General features: G+C 36.7%; 3 protein-coding genes across 3 annotated transcripts; 2 read left to right on the forward strand and 1 right to left on the reverse strand.

Moving 5' to 3' along the window:
* Positions 1-5,004: 5,004 nt before the first annotated feature.
* On the forward strand, positions 5,005-8,192 carry LOC130999198 (uncharacterized). The gene is made up of 2 exons (XM_057924701.1): positions 5,005-5,630; positions 7,923-8,192. Exons 1-2 carry the CDS (start codon positions 5,331-5,333, stop codon positions 7,938-7,940), a joined length of 318 nt encoding a protein of 105 aa, XP_057780684.1. The 5' UTR covers positions 5,005-5,330; the 3' UTR covers positions 7,941-8,192.
* LOC130999197 (uncharacterized) lies at positions 6,320-8,079 on the reverse strand. Its single transcript, XM_057924699.1, has 2 exons — positions 7,273-8,079; positions 6,320-6,931 (listed from the first exon to the last, which is right to left on the reverse strand). Exons 1-2 carry the CDS (start codon positions 8,077-8,079, stop codon positions 6,335-6,337), a joined length of 1,404 nt encoding a protein of 467 aa, XP_057780682.1. The 3' UTR covers positions 6,320-6,334.
* A 1,578-nt stretch (positions 8,193-9,770) lies between the features above and the next one.
* On the forward strand, positions 9,771-12,193 carry LOC130999199 (uncharacterized). The gene is made up of 3 exons (XM_057924702.1): positions 9,771-10,536; positions 11,483-11,591; positions 11,686-12,193. Exons 1-3 carry the CDS (start codon positions 9,982-9,984, stop codon positions 12,069-12,071), a joined length of 1,050 nt encoding a protein of 349 aa, XP_057780685.1. The 5' UTR covers positions 9,771-9,981; the 3' UTR covers positions 12,072-12,193.
* The last annotated feature ends 8,803 nt before the right edge of the window (positions 12,194-20,996 follow it).

The raw sequence follows: 20,996 nt of genomic DNA on the forward strand, positions 1-20,996 counted from the left end.
TTGACTTAATAGTCTGTATTTTACCACAATTTGTTTACACCTTCACAGCTGATGAGGACTAAATCCTCAATCAGCGTTGTGCTTAATAATACTGAAATATCTATCTCAATTACTATTATTATTATTATTATTATTATTATTATTATTATTATTATTATTATTAAATAGAGTTTATCTAGGGATGTCAATCGGGCCAACTCACTCGGTTTCGGGCCAACCCATTCGGTTTCGGGTTAATTTCGGTTCGGGCTAGTCGGTTTTTTTATTTTTCGGGCTAAAATTTTTCGACCCTAACCCTAACCCACTCGGTTTCGGGCTAGCCCGTTCGGGCCCATAAATTTATGATTTTTTTATATGTATAATTTTTTTATATGGATAATCATATTATTGTAATAAAAATATGTCGTGCTTTTAAAATCAAAATATTTCGCCTTATTTTAGATACAAAAATTAGTGTTATTTTAATGTAAATTTACATAATATCTAATTTAACTTTGTTTCTGATAAAAATTGTATATAGATATAACATTAATTACTATCTTTCCTTGACTTTTATATCATAAATATTTATTATTAATCGTTAGAAAAAATCAAAACATATTATACAATCATCAAAATGTTATTATCAAATTAAAAAGTAAAGTATTAAAGTTTAGAAATCAATTATTAAGAAAGTGTTCGGTTAATCGGGCCAACCCACTCGGTTTTCGGGTCAACCCTATCGGGCTCGGGCTATTTTCGGTTCGGGCCATTCGGGCTAAATTTTTTTCGGGCTAAAAATTTTCAGCCCTAACCCACCTTTTTTATTGGTCTACTCGGGTCGACCCGTCGGTTTCGGGCTTTTTTGACATCCCTAAGTTTATCACTGCAGGTTTAACTGAAGACCTCGAATAGTAAAAGAAAGATTTACCTGCGCTACTTAAAGTGACTTGCGCATCTCAATGGGACTATTCAGCATGGATAAAGGGAGAATACGATGAGATTATTGTATTAGAAAAATACTAAAATGAAAGTGAAAATGATATTATGGACGAATTAAAATGTTAAAAGTGGAAACGATATCATGGACGGGAAAATACTTTTTATTGTGACGTCACCAAAAAATAGTGATTAAAAGAATAAATCCCTAGCATAAAGCTTGATTAATTTGAACCATGCATCTTGAATTCCTTGAAACCCTTCCCTTAACTTTGGCATAAATTTTAAGGTGATTTGTTCTTCCCACATGATTTCCGCAATATGTTTGCAAATGATTCAAAAAGAAAAGTATTTGATTAGTATGCAACTAATAATTCAACAATCTTCATACATCTAAATATATGGAAATAACTATATTTAGAGAAAATCGACATAATTTCGAACGTGATGATGTGATATTTCTTTCTTCCTTCCTCTATAATTAAAAAAAAAAAATGAACAACAACAAAACAAGGGCAGTGATCATGAATAAAAAATAAAGTTATGATGATAAGCAATACTATTAGGCAAATTAGGACAAAAACATAGGATTCCCTTCTAATCACATCCAAATAAACCTAGGCAACTGCACATGTCGACAACCAATAGGCCTCCGCCACGTAAGCTATCGCAGACATTGGTAGGAAATCAAGTAGACAAGAAATATAGATTTGATATTTTCCCATGTTTGCGAATCATAGCTTTTATTGCACAAATATGTAATGTTATTAATAGAAGTTACCACGAAAAGTAAAATAAAGTTAGGTATACAATTTTTTTTATTCTATTTTCTATCAATTGTTTCGATTGTTTAAGCAAGAAAAATTGCAATCGATAGTGATTCGTAAGTTATACTCCTTTCATTTGGAATTATATAGACTGATTGAAATTTACACAAAAATTACAAAAATATATACAAATAATTTTTTTAATATATATCTATATTTATTCTTTAGTGACGAATTAAAGTTAATAAATGAGTAAAAAAAATATTACTAGCATTTATAGAATCAACCCTATATATTTGGGACATTCCAAAAAAAAAAAAATAATAATAAACCTACATAATTGTGTCAGGGAGAATATAAAAGAGAGCAAAAAATTGTGATTTGCCTTTTGAAAATATATAAATAAATGTTTTTTAAAAATTTAATCGAACTGAAGAGTCAAATTTAATTTTATATTATTATTATTATTACTCGTCATATAAAACCCATTGAAGATCTACTATCCCAATCACAAATTTACACACATATATATATATAGAGAGGATTGAGTTCAACAGAGAATTAACTTTTTATTTATCATGAACAAATCTATATATTTTACGAACAGATCAACATAAGTAATGAACAGACGTACTTAGTAAAAATAGAGAAAAACTCGTCACCAGCAGGATTCGAACCCGGGGCAAATTATTGTTCATGCGGTACATTGATTTGTTCATTAAAATTATAGATCTGTTCGTTTTTGTTTCATAAATTCTCTATTGTCTAAATATTTAGCATTCTCTGTTGAACATATATATATATATATATATATATATATATATATATATATATATATATATATATGATTAAACATAGAATGATAAATATGTAGAGAAAAGAGAATTAATCTGGAGCATCCAAATATGTCAATCCAAGGGTTCAAATTTCATGATGATTTTATTCCATAATTATAGCGAAAAGGATATATTTGTAATTGTCCATTAATACCGTGAATTAAGATTAGCGTATCCTAAATTATCTCATTAATATTTGGTAACATCATATACTGCCATATTTTGTTATTTTTATTTTAATTTCGTCCATATCTAATATTTTCAATATATCATTCACGCTAATATCTGCAAATTATATGAAACTTTCACATTTCTTTCTCTCTCCAATCTATTCAGCCCTCCCCCTCATTCGAACATTTTATTAATATGTTTGTAATTGTTTTCGGCCTGTTCAAAAAGCTCAAATGTTAAATATTTTATATCAGTAAAAAAATTCAATATTTTTGTTTAGATGTTCGTAATTTTATTAATCTTGTTCGAAATGTTTTATGTTAAATATTTTATGTTAGTAAGAGAAATTCAAATAGTTTATTTAGGTGTTCATAATTATTTAAAGCGTGTTCAAAATGTTTTATGTAAAAACAACGAAAAAAATCAGATTTTGCAGCAGAAATAAAAATAAAAGTGATTCGCCGAGAACATAACACAATATATAAATGAACATAATACAATTTATAATTGAACAAATCACAATTTCTAAATGAACAAGATTATAGCGACCGAAGACGGTCCAGTTGCAGGGTGCTGTTATTAACGGTAAACGGCGAGGGAGATGGAGACAGCAAGGTGGCGATCAGCCAGTGCAGAAGGGAGGCGGGAGGCGGATGAGGGTGATTGGAATGAGAGAGAGATGGCGGGTACTGTGTCCGCGAGGAGATGGCGGGCGCTGCTACTAACAGCGAACGGCGAGGGGGATAAAGCCAGCAGGGTGGCGATCGGCCTGTGCAAAACGGAGGGGGAGGCGGCTGAGGGTGATTGGAATGAGAGAAAGAGAGAGATGAGAGGTTTGAAGAAGAGAGGTCGCAGAAAATGGGGGCGTGATTTTCGTTCTTTCAGTTTTCACCTAATAGATAGTTACTTTAATGCCCTTTTCTAATTAAAATTAATATTTCAAAATTTGGTTTAATACTTTAAAAGCTGGAAACTAAATTAATCTCAACCGCGTGATTAAGCGGTTTGAATGATGTAGATTAATTCTTTATTCTCTATACTTAGGGTTATTCTTTGTTTAACTTAACTCTATATTCAAGAAAGAACCATAAATAAAAAAAGAACGGAGAACCATTTTCAGCCATTCGATTATCAAGATCTACGGTGGATGTATCATCTTGTTGGATGAATGCAGATCCTGGGTTCGAATCCTGAAGGGAGCAATTTTTTTTTATTTTTTTGAGTGCATTAATTTTAGCAGCGAATGCATTAACTTTTACAGTGAATGCATTAGATTTGAGGGTTCTCACGTTCTCACAATAATGTAGTTCTCTCTAAAACCACACCCTATATATATATATATATGAGAACCCTCAAATCTAATGCATTCACTGTAAAAGTTAATGCATTCGCTGTTAAAATTAATGCACTAATTTTTTTTAAAAAAAATGCTCCCTTCAGGATTCGAACCCAGGACCTGCATTCATCCAACAAGATGATGCATCCACCGTAGATCTTGATGATCGAATGGCTGAAAATGGTTCTCCGGTCTTCTTTTATTTATGGTTCTTTCTTGAACCTCTCCCTATATATATATATATATATATATATATATATATATGAGAAAGTTAAATAACATATTTATACTCTATTTAATAAGACATATATGTTGTCCCCAAGAGGACACCAAACAGTGCGACCTCCTGTATGTGAACAGTGAAGTCCCGGGTTCAAACCCCACTACTCCCCCTCCCCAACTCTCCTAAGTCAAAAAATAAATAAATAATACTAAGACATATATGCTCAAACATTTGCTGTGGTGTATTCGGTATATTGCCAGCATGGTTGGAATTTTATTCATGTCACGTCTTGTATATTCTATTGTATTAATTAATGCACATATATACAAATATGATTTGTCGTATTGGATTGATAAAGCTGAGATGTGAGCATGTCACAGTTGACCACTCGCATCTCGTCGGTCGAAATTAATTGTTTATAAATTATTGAATTTTTAAAATAAGTTTATTATATACGTTAAAATATCAAAATTATTTAATTATTATATTATCCTCATTTTATTAATTTACTCATTTTCCGATGCAATTTAGTTTTAAAATCGCCGTTTATCATTATGACCGAAAATATATTACTCCCTCCGTCCCATTATTAATGGCACGTTTTCCTTTTTGGGCTGTCCCGTTATTGATGGCACGTTTCCTTTTTTGGAAAAAATAAGGGAGTGTTTAATGTTAATGATACCCCTAATTAAAAGCCTAATTAAACAACTTTAAAATAAAAATGTGGCACGCGTCTCTCTCTCTCAGAATTGGAACCGTCTCTTCTTCAATCCATTCCATTTAATTTCTCCCTCATGTCCGCCGCTCTCTCTTTCTCTCGAGTCTGAAACCCTAATTTCTTTCTTCGCCTGAATTCTCCATCTCACGCCTGCCGCCCCTCGTCGCCTTGTTAGGCTGTAAGCCGCCGCCCCCTCTGAATTCGTCTCTCACCGATTTGGCCTCCACCATCGTCCCCGATTGAAAAATCCCAATGATGTAAACCCTTACCAAAATCAGATCTGTCTCTATCTTCGTCTTCTGCCTGTCGTCTCTCTCTCTCTGTGAGTCTACCTTCAAAATCTGAGGGATCTAACCGAAGGATGTCGAAAAACTACGGTGATTCATATGATTGGGAATGGATGGCTTCTTTACAGACATGGATCGAGGTCAAGGTGATTGAAGATCGAATCAGAGAACGGGGTCGCTTGGCTTTAGCCCAACAAGGTAAAGGCCCTATCATTACTCCTATGGTCTCCGATGAACTGCCTGTATCATCTTCTCCTGCTAATTGTGATGCTTACCCCGATTCCTTTTTTCTGTGTGAGGAAAATTGGCAACACAGGGAAATGGGTGATGCGGAGTTGCGGATGTTAAAAATCCTGCTTCCTGCCTTTTTTCTGGTGAGATCTACCCTAATCCCTAATTTGCTCTTCCTGGTTTGCTGATATATGGCCGATTGACCACTGATTGTGGTGATATTGATATGTGGTCGATTGATTTGTTGGATTAATGACCTTGTTGGCTATTGCATGTGGGATTTGCAGTGTTTATTGGTGTGGCATGGGTGTTATGTGGGTCTGAAATGATGAATTACTTGTCAAATGTTAGGTCCCTGTTGGTTTTTAAAACTATGATCTTTTTAACTTGCAATGAGTTTTAAAAAAAAAGCCTGATCTTTATTGGTTCCCTTGTGCTTACTGGTTTGGTTTCCTTATTGTAAGCCTATGTGATTGGGGGTTGTTGTTGTTTGATGTTGTTGGCTGGTGTTTGAATGTTTGGTTAACCACTGATTGTGGTGTTGGTGGCTGCTGTGATGTGTGTTTGAGTGTTGGTGGCTGCTGCTTTTTGATGTTGTTGGCTGGTTGTTGCTGTTTGATGTGTGTTTGAGTGTTAACTTGACCACTAAAACTTCCACTAAACATTCACATAGAAAATGGCAGATGCATTTACACATAGCTTCACTTACAAAAAGGAAGATGCATTTACAAAGTATGCACTATTTTTACAAAAAGGGCAGATGCATTTACAAAAAAATGTTTGGTCATTCACTATTTTTAATCACAAAATGCTGCCTTCTACCTCCAAAATGCTTCCTGCTTCCACATCACAAACCTTCATGACCTTGAATTTGAAGGTTATGCACCATCACCTCAAGCTCATTGGTGCATCCTGCATTCACTCCCAACTGTTGCATTAATGAGTCAGTTATGGATAGTGCTCCATGCTCAATTAGATAAGATATGCACTCCCTAACAAGTTCACTTGGAACTTGGAGATTCAATGGGAGCATATCCTGCCTAATTAGTGCATCCTTCCTCATATGAGGAATTTTGTAGCTATTTCTCCCTTTAACCTTCAGAATTTCAATCATGCAAGATTGTAAGCTCAAAAACACTTTGTTCAAAGTGTTTGGGCTTAATTCATTGAATGAATTAATCACAGCATTCACAAGATCTGATACACTGTTACAAACTGATTCAGTTTGTAGGGACTGAATTGCCCTAAACCACCCCAGATCATTGATGTTTGTGTCTGGGGAGTTTGGTGGTTGATTTATCAAATGAATATCAAATCCATCTGCTGAAGCAACAGCTCTGAAATCTGGGTCTGAGTCTTGTATGTGAGGCCTAGCATTATCTTGTTGTATGTAGATGGTTTTGCTAGCATTTGCTGGCCATTTTGCTTTAATAGCAGGAACAATCTGTTTTACAAAAAAAAGAAAGCATTCACACTTTAATAAACTGCATTCCTAACTGCCATCTACATTCATACTTTAATAGACTGCATTCACACTTTAATAGACTGCATTCACACTATAATCTGTTGCATTCACACTAAGCATACAATTAATCACAGCATTCACATCTGAATTAGGGCAGAACAGCATGCACAATCTGTTTTGCTTTAAAAAAAAGAAAGCATTCTGGTTTTAAAACATTGCATTCCAAAGTGCCACTTCATTAACTAAGCATACAAAGAAACCAAATGAATTAGGTACATGGTATTGGTGCATTTAGGGCAGAATTCAGGCAGCCTTTGTACCTTGTTTATAAAGCAATCTTTCACAACTTCTTTTGTGATGCTTTGTATGGGCTTGAGCTCCATTGTCCCTGCAGCCCTGTTTTTGCTCTTCCTTTTGGCTGGTACTAATTCTGTGAATGGAAATATTCCAATCTTCCCATCAAACAAGCAGCTGCCATCATCATCAAACACTGGCCGACACACAGCACACATGAACATGACTTTTTGGATGAATTTTTTGCTCTTGCATGTCCTATGCGGTTCTGTCTCTTCAGGGGTGAGGTAGAACCTTTGTGATGTTTTTGTGATGTAAAACCACTTTTCATCAATGTGGACTGTGTTGTGCATGCTTTTAAATGACAAACTCCTAACAATCCTATCCCATTCTAGAGCTTCTAAGGAAAACCGTAGCCTAAGTAACTTGTTTGGAGCCGTAAGATCAGGCTTGATTGCATTTGTGTGTGCTCTGATCAGCCCGGATTGAATCCACCTGCCAACTGTTGTTTTACTGCATCCAATCCCACATGCTAGCCTTCTAATTGTAGATCTTTTTGTCAAGTCTATGCTAGCAATTAATCCTAAATCAATTTCTACCCTTTTTCTTCTTGGATTTGAAGGTTTTTTACTCAAACAACTAATTACCTCACCACGATCTTTTTGCTTTTTTGCAGCTGCCCAAAGTCGACTAATGGTCCGGCGGGAACTCTTCCACTTTTGCACCGCTGCAGTGAGCTTCCCTCTGCCCGGTTTGCCGTTTTTGCTCCCTTCAAGAAGAAATTGAAGTATGGCTGCCCTCTCAAAGGAAGAAAGATCCTTTCTTCTAGCCATTGAAGTTTTTTTTTCTTTCTGATTTTAGGAGTTAGCTGCTGTTTTTTTTATCTGAAATGTATCCCTATTTATAAAGGGCTGAACTTACTGCACTTTTTAAAAGTGAGGGAGATTTGAAAATTCTGAAATTTTTAATGAGATACAGCAGGTTCCAAAAATTGTGTGCTTTATGGCGCCACTTTGAAATTTGTTAAAGAAGAAATATTTTGGCAACTTCTTATAGTGCAGATTATGATGTTGCATTTGGCGCCACTATTTTGGGTTATGCAGATTCAGTTTTTAGATCAATTAAAAAAAAAATTATTTAATGCTTATTAAAAATTAAATTAATAAAAAAAATTAAAGTCAGAAAAATTAATATGAATAAAATAAAGTCTTTATTTATATTGATAAAATAGAAATATCCCTTAATCACAAACTTAAACATGTGGACCACACTCTTTATTCTACCTAATTCTTTCTCCTTAATCTCCGTGCCGAAAAGAAACGTGCCATTAATAACGGGACAGAGGGAGTATATACTCTATATTTCAGTTCTACACTGCTACAGTTTGATTCGATTTTCGATAATATATAATTGATGTTAATTATCAAGTAGGTCAATCCTAACTACTACCACTAATAAGTTAAATAAGTTCCATTATTATATAAATCCTGCCTCAAACTCATCACTTAATCTCACCCTAAACCCCGACATAAAACGTTCTACAGTAATTAATTATCTGTTAATTAATTAATTAATCAACGGTAGCAGCACGAAAGAAACAGTCTGATGTGTACCTTGATCAATAATGCAGCAAACCTACCAGATTTTTTCCCCTCCTTCGCATATTTACCAAAAATAACCATGAGTTTCATAAAAAAAAAAAAAAGAACTCCAACTAATAAAAATATGATATATTTAGTATATTTTATGTGTCTATTATCATATTATCCGACCACAATGTGTTTTTATATAATTGCACTCAAGATTTCAAATAAACAAACTTTTATTATCAACTGAGTCCAGATGTATATCATCACTTTAGATAAGAAATTAAAGATATACATTGAATTCATCATTTTTTGGAATAATTTACGGTGCAAACTAAGAAAGAATGATTCTTGTATATTGTATAATAAGAATAATTTTCAACACTTATAAGAAAGATTTACAGTACGAATTCATCACTTTTATGAATAATTAACGTTTCAGACTTTTAGTGCTCGAATCCCAAAAATGACAAAAATTACTTTTCTTTTTTAAAATTCTTGATTTTTTACATATGATTCATAATGTTTCGTAACAAATTTATGGCGTGTCATCGCTCTCATAGTACTTCCCACGTCCACAAAAATTGCAGTGTGCATGTGAATAAGGGAGCACGAGTTCTAATAATTAATATTCGATAAATCTGTATAAAGTGGAGAAAATGATTCGTTAAAATTATAAATATATAAATGGAATTTAAAATATGAGAATCAATTAATTTAAAATAATAATAAGATTATAATTTTAGTGGATCAAAGAAATACAATATGTGTATAAATAAAGCATATAGCACCGACAGTTTTCAATAACTGCGCTATTCAATTCATTCATAATTCACTCCTCTCCGACATCCCTCAACACAAACAAACTAAACCATTAAAATATTAATATCGCCCCATGCATCTTTTATTTATATATATATTTTTTCCTCTTTTAAATCATCGGTTAGAAGCATCCTTGCTTCTACGTGTTGTTTGTCATTTTCTCCACATACATTGTTTCTTCTTTTCTATAAATCTAGCTACTTCCTATATCCAGCTTAGATCCCACAAAATTTAATCACATCAACTTCATCTCTCTTCCTCTCTCTCCCAATCACCAAATTTCTCCATTTCAAGAAAATCAAGAACTCCAAAAAAAAAATTAAAAAAATGGCTTTACTAGTTCAAGAAAGCTCAAATCTCCCAAGAATCCGACAACATTTTGGTCCATTAATCGAAAATCGTCCCATGTTGCTCAAAGATTTTCTCAGAGACGATGCTTCTTCGCATTCACGGTCTCTGTCGGGCAAGTCAACGGCGGCGGCGAAGTCAAACAAGCCACACATCGTACTACTCCGAAGCTGGTCGAGGAGGGCCGCCGCCACGAAGCTCTCCGCCGTCCATAAAGTGATCAAGCTGCTCCACTTCGCCTCCTCGAAATCGCCGGCGACCATTTCGAGGAAGTTGGCCAGCAGGAGGCCGCGGCCGGCTAAGGACGACGGCGACGGCGACGGCGGCATCCTAGGTGGCGTCTCGGAAGTCAAAGTCAAGGTCAAAGACATCTTGCGGTGGAGATCCTTCAGGGACCTGGCGGAGGATGACCCTAGGCCGTTGGATTTCCCGCCGTCACCTCACCGGAGCGCCGCCGCCGCTGCCGCTGCCACTTCATGCAGCAAGAGGTGCGACGGTGAAAATGAAGAGTTGTCCACGTTAAAGAATCCCAAGGTATATATTTACATTAATGTTGTAAATATATCTTCTAGATATATCTTATGTGTGTTGACCAAGAAACCTAGAGGGAGAATAACACTTGACATCTTCAAGCCACCGGAGTTGACTGTCCTCCGTGTGAACGTTCACACCGGACGTTCACACTTGGTTTAACACCTATAAATATGGGTGTGTTGTGAACTTCATAATAACGATATTCGTATTCTCTAATCGATTCTCTCGCTTCTCTCAAGTTTATAACATCTCGCTTCTCTCTAGTATATAACAATTAAGAAATATATCTATTTTTTTTTTAAAAAAAATAATATCTCAATCTAATCTATTTTATATAGCAAAATGAAATTATAACCACGTAGATATAAATTAATATGAAAATAGAACTCCCTCCGTATGAGTTTTTTTGGCACTAGATTTAAGAAGTTGTTGTATAGTGTATTAATGTATTTGATTATATGTGTATTTAAAGATTTTAAAAAAATTCAAAAATATTTAAAAAACATGAAGATTGAGTATTAATCAGGATAATTAAGAAAAATAAGGATGTAATTAGTTTCATTAACATAGTCTTAAGTTTCCTAATTTTTACCAAAAAAGGAACGAATCACCTTCGTTGAGACGGCCCAAAGATGAATACGGCTCACTTTTGGTGGGACATAGAGATAGTAACTTTGGACTATTATGTCATTACACACTTAAATAAATTTTATCTGTAACCAAAATTTGTATAACAATTTAAATAACATTGTTACACTAATTTTGGTTACACATAAAATTTGTATAAGTGGATAGGACATAGTCCAAAATGACAGTTATTTCTATATTTTTATCTATATATGACTATAATTTATTACTACTAGATGCTTTTAGCTAAAATTAGGGTATAGTTTTTTTTTTAATTACGAGACACGTCATAATAATTTTTATGTTTAATCAATTGCAGGGAGATTGGTCATCATTTGAAGAATATGAGCAGCAAAGCCCAGTTTCAGTTCTTGATTCACCATTTCAAGAATGCACTCATTTTCATCAAATCCTTGAAAATCTTCAAAGTATGTACATATATACACACCTCTCCCCTCTAGAAAGAAAACCCTAATGTTTTTTCCCCTTCATTTTCTTACAAAAACTCCATAATTTTTACAGGAGCAAAATGGTGTCACAAAGGAAAACTCGCCATCTACGAAGAGAAAGCAAGGCAGCTGCTGAGCCAAGTCGAGGAAGATCACGGCGACGACGACGAGGACGTGATGTTGGATTTCTTCATCGACGAAGTTTCTAGAAATGGGAAGTTGCACGATGATGAATTTGAGTGTGAGATTTTGAGGGTTGCAAGATCATGGGTGGGTGGGGAGATGGGGGAGTCGTATGAATGGGAGGTGGAAGAGGAGAGAGAGTCGTTTGTGAAGGATATGGAGAGAGGGTTTTGTTGGAACAAGTTTGAAGAAGAGAGACAAGAGATGTGTGAGGATTTGGAAGTTGGGGTTTTCAATTGTTTGTTAGATGATCTTCTTGCTGATTTTCTTTGCTAGATCAAGTAATTAAATCAAAACACGAGACATATATATTAATATATATATACGTAGACATAATTGAGAAATTTGTGATATGGATTATGGAGTCGTAGTATATATGAATGATCGTGTTTGTATAATTTTAATTAGAATGTAGATATAATGAAGAGGCAACACCATACTGTAGCCAAAACCTTTTAGTTATAGAAAATTTTAGTCATACAAATAAAAATATGGAAACAATAGCATTTCTGACTAAAATACTATTTTAATGTGTAGCAATGTAAAATATTCTATTATACACTTTTTCGCAATCACACACTTTTACGTTATTACACGATTTTTGAAAAAAGTGTGTAACGGAGTATTTTACATTATTACACACTTTTGCGAAAAAATGTGTAATAGTATTAAAGGTATAATTGTACATTTACATTAAAAAAGCTAGTTTTTCCATATTTTTATTTGGGTGGACATTTTTTTCTTTTCTTATCCAAGAATGGCTGATTGAGCCTATTAACTCTATAATGAATCACCGACATCTAATTTTAGAGGTGTACGATCTAATATGCAAACAAAATATCAGTGGGACTTGAACCAATGACGACCTTTTCGAAGAGAAAGTCTTTAATGTCTCAATTTTGTCGTTTAAATTAGGTCTTCTCCACTGTTGGATGTATAGTTTATTCATTGTGGATGTATAATTACGGATTCCCATTGATATGGCTTGAGTCCGGCCCAAATCTAGGCCCGAAATTCAAATAGCATTTAAAGGGAAAACGGGTCGATCCGACCCTATATCTAAAAACCCGAAAACAAAATCTTGGACCTTCACAAGATTACATGGGCTTCTATCTCAATATATATGTGTATATATAATTTGTAAATTATTATAATTATAATAAATGTATAAAATAAAATAATAATACTAATGCAAAACAAATGAGTGCCATGTTCTCAAATAATACTCACATAAGTTACGTAACATAGGAGTGTTTATTTCTCTATATGTGGGCTCTTTGTAATGGTTTGTTGGCCCATATCATATACGGCCCAATCAATAGCCCAAAAAGTAAATTAGTTAAGATCACAGCCCACAATAACACTTATTGGCTTTCATTGTATGAAAATATTTATTTATTTGATTAAAATATATTTTTGTATTTATTTATATTTAAATTTTGTTTAATATTTATATCTATTTTGTATATTTATTTATTTAAATGAAACCACGGAATTGGTTTATATGTCATGAAAATCAATTAAGCGTAATAAGATATCCAAGGATAATTGTCTTCTAAAAATATACACGATTTTCAATATATAAATTATTATACTGATAATATCCCGTGTCTAGGGATCCAAAAACAAATCGGGATGATCTCGAGTAGCCGATAAAAATATTGTGAATTAATTTATTATTCAATTTAATTATCCAAATTGCCAATTAAAGCGACCCCAAGTAGGGCTGGGAATCGGGTCGGGATCGGGTATCCTATCCGAAAAAATCGGGTACCCGACCCCGAATAAGGTCCAAAAACGATACCTGACCCCGAACCCGATTTGTAAATCGGGTACCCTAATACCTGACTCGGGTACCTGAGTCGGGTATTCGGGTACCCTAAATTACCCGATCAAATTGCCAATTTCCAAAGTTAAACTGTAAATTCGGGTAAATCGGGTATTAGAGTACCCGAATTGGCTTAATAGGGTATTCGGGTTCCCAATTTAAAAATAAATAAATAAATACAAATAAAAAATAAAACGGAAAGTATAGATAAATTCAGTTTTTCTAACAAATTCGATGCATAAAACCAAGCACACCCTCTATATATTTTAGACTTTAATTTTAATTTTTAAGTTTCATATTTAATTTAATTAAATAATTGAAAATTTATTAATTAAAATATCGGGTATTTCGGGTATACCCGATACCCGATTATTTCACACCCTAAATACCCGATCCCGAACCTGATCCCGAATTAGTCGGGTATAGGGTACCCGATACCCGATTTTTTTGGGTCGGGTAATCGGGTACCCGATCCCGAACTTCCCAGCCCTAACCCCAAAGGGACATCAAGCGGTGCAACCTTCTGTATATGAACAGTGAGGTCTCGAGTTCAAACCCCACTGCTGCTCCCCCTCCTCAACTCCCCCAAGTAAAAAAAAATTGCTAATTAAGCTGGTATTGAGTTTTGCTTAATTTCCGGAGATTTGAAGGACTTAATTTATGAATATGTTACTCGTCCACAAAAAATGAGGCACATTTCTTGGCACAGATTTTAATAAAATTGGTGATTAGTGGAGAAAATGATTCCATCATTATTTGAAATGAGTGGTTGTGATTGAATTAAAGGATATTTGTAAGAATAAAATATAAGGAAAAGTGGTGGGCCCATGTATAAAAAGGAAAAGTGTCATATTTTTTGTAGACGCCAAATATAGTAATTGTGCCCCATTTTTCGTATAGGGAGGGAGTATGATAAAACCCGCACTAACCTCGTGTAATTAGTTTCTATTTTGCTGACTAATGACTATTAATAAATTGAGTAATTAAGGTATTGAAGCTCACTGAAGCAATATATGCATCACTTTTTCTTTTCTATATAAAACAGGTGTAAATTTATGGGGTTATTGCCCCTAAATACATGAACTATGACCAAATTCTAGTTTATAACACCACCTTTAGATTTTGCCCCATAATACACCACCTTTCAATTTTTTCTAAAATCTCCCATGTCCAAAGTATGGATATTCAAAAAATAACCCCATTATAATATTTATTGCACCTTGACCCCTAAAACTTTTGATTTTGACTTAAAGACATTTTATACCCAAAATATGTTTAAAATTGGGCTTGAATGGTATATCGGCTGGAAACTTTCCTCGTGCCCGATAGATTACTCTGTAATCTGGGTCTGGACTGTGAGACAATGCCACATACTTTTAAGCAAAAAACAGTTTAATAGATCCTTGTTCAAAATGGTATCAGAGCGGGTTTTTATGGAGGAATTATATTATATTTAATTTATTTTATAATTAACCTATGTGGGAGGAGACTCCATTAAAAATTTATGGATCCGGACGAGTGTCCGAGATGTGTACCATACAGGAATTCTCTCCAACATCTGGAGAGAGAAACCACCCGTCTACTAGACGGTCTCAACTGGTACAATCGAGCCCTCGTTACCAACTTACGACGAGGAGAAGATATCGAGATTATTCGTGATATTATCACGAGTATCCAATTCTACCATGAGAACCTCATGGGACTCGCCGCAACCAGGACGGCGATTGAACGAACCAGAGACGAGGCCCATCAGTCGCACGATTGATGGAACCAAAAGACAAGGCAGGAGTAGCTTATCCAGGCTACCACAAGATCGAGCCGAACTCCTCTGACAATGTCAACTTGCGGGAGATTCAAAAAACGGTGGAATATTACGGCGTCAAGCTGTATGAGCTACCAATGGAGATGAGCAAAATATCACTCAAACAAGAGGAAATACTAACCCTCTTGCGTGATATCCAGAAAAGAGTGGAGGACATCGAACGGCGAAAACCATGTTCCGGAAAAATTCGGAAAAAATGGTCCAAAGACCCGACGTATCCACTACCACTCGATGCAGCACCCAAGGAGCTGACACCGGAGGAAATAATTCGAATCATGAAAGGCAAATGAATAGCCTTGATCGAATCGGATTAGAAGATCTACAGGAGTTAGCAGAATCTTTCGCTAACCTCAACATGGTTGATCTAAAGATGAACCAAGGAGAAGAGGTGCCCAAAACTGAGCACCAAGAAGGAGATTCGTCGAAAAGGGGTGGGGCTTCAGATGATTCGAGCCATTACCAACGAACCAGACGACGCTGGCCACAAATGCGGGATACTCCTGTAGGAAAGGCCACACTAGAACCAATCCATCCATACGGATTGATTCTCAACCTCGATGAAGCCAGTTTCAAAGATTGGGAATGACTCATCGATGAATGGGCTTCAACAATGAAGATTGTGATTGCCACGATAGAATATGACAAAGAAGAATTTGTCAAAATCTTCGAGGCAAGTTTTGCGGGCATGGCAAAACAATACTGGGATAAAGCCGACACCGAAGGAAAGAATGATTTGTTCAGCCACACATCAGCTGCTAAAATTATTGAGTTGGCTACCAAGCAAATTAAAATCCATTTTCTTGGAATGGGTTTTTTCGAAGGATCCGCAGAAGAGAAGCAAAAGAAATATCATCAGGCACTTTACAATCTAAGATTGGTGGTGTTAGAGCCAAAAGCTCTCGATGAATTTCTGCGCCTATACACCCTATATGTCCATATGGGGGTAGTTGATGATCGGACTGCCAAGGACCTCTTTTTCACAAAGTTTCCAAGTCCATGGAGGGAGATGCTCATCAACGAGTACGTTTCACCAGGAGAATATCCACTTGATAGTGCATCAAGAAGGATGTCATATGTTCACAAGAAACTGTCCGAATGGTGCCAGAAGGCGGCGGACCAGAGGAATCTCAAGAGATTGAGGAGACTCAATAAGAAATCTCCATTGATGTGCGACAACATTGATCTTCCAACAGAGATTGGTGCTGAGTTGCTGTATCAAAGGAGGAGCCGAAAGAAACATAGGTACCAACCCTATGAAAGAAAGTCTAGAAGAAGTTCTTGGAAGCCAAGAACTATGTGGACCAGACAGAAGGCACGCTCCTACAAATCAGGCCAACGGAGCGGACCATCAAGAAACCGATTCTCAAATCAAAAGAGAATCCCGGCGAGAAAAACTTTCAGGCGTACTCAGGCCAAAGCAAATGAAAGTTTCAAAGATTGCAACTGCTGGACGTGCGGTGCAAAGGGGCATATCTCTACCAATTGCCCCGATAACGAGAAAAGAGGGATAAAGAAATTCGAATCCACACAGGATATCGAACATGCTCTCTATTACCAGAAATTGATACCCGTGTATCAGTTTGAAGATATATCCTCTGATGAGAGCATATACGAGCAAGAAGAAGTTTTTAGTTCTGAAGATTCGGAGATGACCGATGGATCAACCGGAGACGAGTCAGACTAAAGAAGAACACGAGATCCACCACACCCAGAAGGAGGATCAGAGTGGATTTACCAGCCATTTTCTGATTCCACAAGAGGAGGTGGTAAAGAAGCTCGTGAAAAAACTCAAAAAGGAAACCGATGAGGTACAAACATACCAAGGGTTTTCTAATGGAAGATTAAATCAGGTCTTACACAGCCTGATCCCGTTCAAAAGGAAGCATCATGTCTATTTTGGCGTTACCAGTCAAGAATTGGCACTTCCAATTGAGATTACAAGCAATCAGGTGGAAATCGAGCTGGTCCCAGCTGAAGACATAAAGCGGGATCTTAAAAGAATGAAGCCAGAAGTCGCGAATACGATGAAATGGATTCATATTGGAGCAATCCAGTTGGTGATTAAATCTTCCCTTTTCCCAGGGACAGACCAACCAATTGATGTTGCACTCTGCGACAAGAGGATCAGAGATGCCAGAGAATCAGTTCTTGGAGCCTTTTCGGGCAATCTCTATGCCAAGAAGATTATAACCGAATTCTACCCACAAATCGCTTATAATCTACAAGATTCATCCTTCAGTCGGGCCCTGACACTTTATGAGGACTACAAAAAGAAGGAGTTCATGACGGAAGAAAATAGGTCATACTCACTGACTTATCAAGTCTCGTATGCCTTATCAAATTCCCACCACACGGAGTTATTTCTGGGAAAAGAATTTATTGAGATTCCAGAAATATTCAAAGAAGTAGCCAAAGCAGTCAAACCAAACCGAGTAGAGATTCCTCAGATCAGAGGAATCGACATCGACGTTGGGGACAAGCAGGTGCTTAGCCATACCCAGAGTCTCAGACTAGGAGCACCAAGGTTATCATTCCAAGGAAATAGGCTAACTTCAGGGCCTATAACAAGGAGTTTCTCTCAAACTTATTAGAGAAGGGCGATTCAGGAAACACCAGTTCCGGACAAAAGAATCAAGCTCAAATGTCCACAAGGATGGAGAGGGGTTTCCACAAGATTTGATACAACTAACAAAGAAAATCAGTTTCCTTGTAACATGTTGTATTATTTGGCAAATCCAGAAAGCAACCGATATATCGGAATTCTGGAGGTTGGAGGCTTTGAAATCCAAGTCGAAGGCCAAGCCGGACAAGAAACTGACGTTCTGATCTTAGGACGCAATTTCCTCGACAAATATCATCCATGGTCATGGAAAGCAAGTGGAATGGAGATTACGATTGGCCGACAGAAGTTGCTGATCTAATGACAAGTCCATTCTCGATATACATCTCTATAGGGATGTTATATGAGAAATTCAAAGCAGAATATTTTGCTGCTTATGTGGATTCAGGAGCAGGAATCTGTACAGCAAAACGGGGAGTCTTTCCAGCAGAAGTTGAAGAAGAACTGCCTCGAATTGCGGGAAGGGATTTTTCCAAAAAGATTTTACTCCTATCAAAGGGAGTAAAACAAACGGAAATATTAATCGGAGGTGCAGGACAGACACCTTGGTACAAGGTCAAGACTCCACCGATATATTTCCATGATATCGGAGCAGATATATTATTTGGAAATAATTTTCTGCAAACCTTCAAGCGGTACACACAGGACAATGAAGCCAGGAGGCTGGTGTTCACAACCAATTGTGATCACAAGATCATTGTGCAAAGGCTCAATGGAGCTTTTCATCGCTCAATGCCAATCAAATTTCGCAGCAAGCGTGGTGATGATGGCAGACTCCGGAGACCCCAAATGAAGGATCAAAGGAGATTCGGAGAAGTTTTGCTCAAATGCAGAACTGAGGGATTCCCAGATCTCTCCGAGGAAGAAACTCAAATTCTCAAAGTATCCCTGATATCACACAAAGATATTAAGGAAGAAGAACAGGTGTCCATAGCCGACGTCAAAAGGAGGATTCAGAAGTGTTACCATGAGAATCCTTTGGCATGGTGGGACAAGAACCAGCTCAAAGCTACCTTGAAAGTTAAAACTGGAAAGGAGCATGAGTTCGTAAGGTTCAGACCTATCCTGATGAACACTCAGGATCAACAGGATATGAGGAGTATAATCAAGGAACACCTTGATTTGAAGCTGATCGAACCAGGGAAATCGCCTTACAGCAGTCCTGGATTTCTGGTCAGAAATCATGGGGAGATCAAGCGAGGAAAGCCAAGATTGGTCATTAATTATAAAGGGATTAATGACATTCTTGAGTTTGATGGATATTTCATCCCAAGCAGAGAACACCTTATCAACTGCATCAGAAGTGCAAAGGTATTCTCAAAATTCGATTGCAAATCAGGATTCTACCAGATTCGCATGGACGAAGGGAGTAAGAAGTTCACAGCCTTCTCAACTCCACAAGGACATTATGTCTGGAATGTCATGCCAATGGGGTTAGCCAACGCACCTCAGATATTCCAAAGGAAAATGGATAATCTTTTCAAAGATTATTCTTCGTTTATGTTTGTTTATATTGATGACATTCTTATTGCATCAAAGAACATCCATGAACATGTCAGGCATCTGGAGATCTTTGCGGATGTTTGCCAACAGGAAGGACTAGTGCTGTCTGAAAATAAGGCAGTCATAGCCACTCAGAAGATGGAGTTTCTGGGGATCGAGATCGATGAATCTGGGATAATTCTACAAGATCATATTGTTGAAAAGGTCCAGGGATTTCCAGAAGATCTCAAGGAAAAGAAGCAGCTCCAAAGCTTTCTCGGAGTTGTTAACTTTGCAGGAATGTTTATCAAAAATCTTGCAGAGTACCGGAAAGTCTTCAGCCCATTACTGAAGAAAGATGTTCCATTCATATGGAAGGAGGAGCATCGGGAGGGTATGAAGAAGTTAAAAGAGATTTGTAGAAATCACCCAAAACTTTCAATACCACAAGATGAGGATGACCTGGTCCTCTATACAGACGCGAGTGATTTCTGGTGGGCAGCTGTGCTCACAAAGATCACCCCTTATGGAGAAGAACCTTGCAGATATTGTAGCGGTCTTTTCTCCGACAACGAAGCTGTGCGATGGCACATCAACGAAAAGGAATTCTTTGCAGTGCGAAAGGCGTTTAAAAAATGGCCGCTTTTCTTACTTGCTAAAAAATTCATTTTGAAAGTAGATAACACTAATGTCAAAGCTTTCTTAACAAAAACGATTGAATCTAAACCTGAAAAGGCTAGATTGTTAAGATGGCAAGCGGAATGTCAATATTATGAATTTGATATTGTCATGTTGAAATCTGATCAAAATATTCTTGCAGATTTCCTTACAAGGGATGGAGCTCCCTGAGGTGGAGGCCATCGAAGCAGAACAGGCGCAGCTCTTTGAAAGTCTAGAGCTGCTACAACAGGAATGGCAAAAGTGTGTCCTACACACCAAACAAGCAGGGAAGATACAGGCGGCTGACGAAGCCCAAGTATCTAACCAAATCGATGCCTGCTTCATGAAGATGTTCAATCTTCAAGAAGCAGTCAACAAGCCGCTCTTGCGCGCTATCCGAGAAAATCGGATTAAAGCAATGCTTTCCGTACAGGGCGGATTACCTGTAGCAGGGGATTCAAGTACCCCTAGCCCAAGTCCTAAGGTGATGGCTTCACAGCCGGATCCTCAAGGAGAAGATGTTGTTAAGGGGTCACACCCTGAGTCAACATGTCAACCCTCCACCTCTGGGGTAAAAGAGGAAGAGGTCAATCTTAGGCCAATGACCGGCCAAGTTAAGGTTGACACTGATTTTATTGAAATTTCTCCTTCTTGGTAGATGTATCAGAACAGGTGGGAGAAACTTCTCACAAGAAAGGGCATTAATCCGGGGAATTGCCGGGTTGATGTCGGAGGAAAATATCCTCGGGTATGGACGACTCCAGGAGCCAACCCACAAGACATCAAGGA

Source organism: Salvia miltiorrhiza, chromosome 8, assembly GCF_028751815.1.
Source record: "Salvia miltiorrhiza cultivar Shanhuang (shh) chromosome 8, IMPLAD_Smil_shh, whole genome shotgun sequence".
Lineage (NCBI taxonomy): Eukaryota > Viridiplantae > Streptophyta > Magnoliopsida > Lamiales > Lamiaceae > Salvia > Salvia miltiorrhiza.

Excerpts from the sequence above, each read along its gene's own strand:
- LOC130999197 (XM_057924699.1), bottom strand. The coding sequence starts at position 8,079 with ATGGCTAGAAGAAAGGATCTTTCTTCCTTTGAGAGGGCAGCCATACTT. Across the intron at positions 6,932-7,272 it reads AAGATTGCTTTATAAACAAG|ATTGTTCCTGCTATTAAAGC; the intron begins GTACAAAGGCTG and ends TTTGTAAAACAG.
- LOC130999198 (XM_057924701.1), top strand. The coding sequence starts at position 5,331 with ATGTCGAAAAACTACGGTGATTCATATGATTGGGAATGGATGGCTTCT.
- LOC130999199 (XM_057924702.1), top strand. The coding sequence starts at position 9,982 with ATGGCTTTACTAGTTCAAGAAAGCTCAAATCTCCCAAGAATCCGACAA. Across the intron at positions 10,537-11,482 it reads CCACGTTAAAGAATCCCAAG|GGAGATTGGTCATCATTTGA; the intron begins GTATATATTTAC and ends AATCAATTGCAG. Across the intron at positions 11,592-11,685 it reads AATCCTTGAAAATCTTCAAA|GAGCAAAATGGTGTCACAAA; the intron begins GTATGTACATAT and ends TAATTTTTACAG.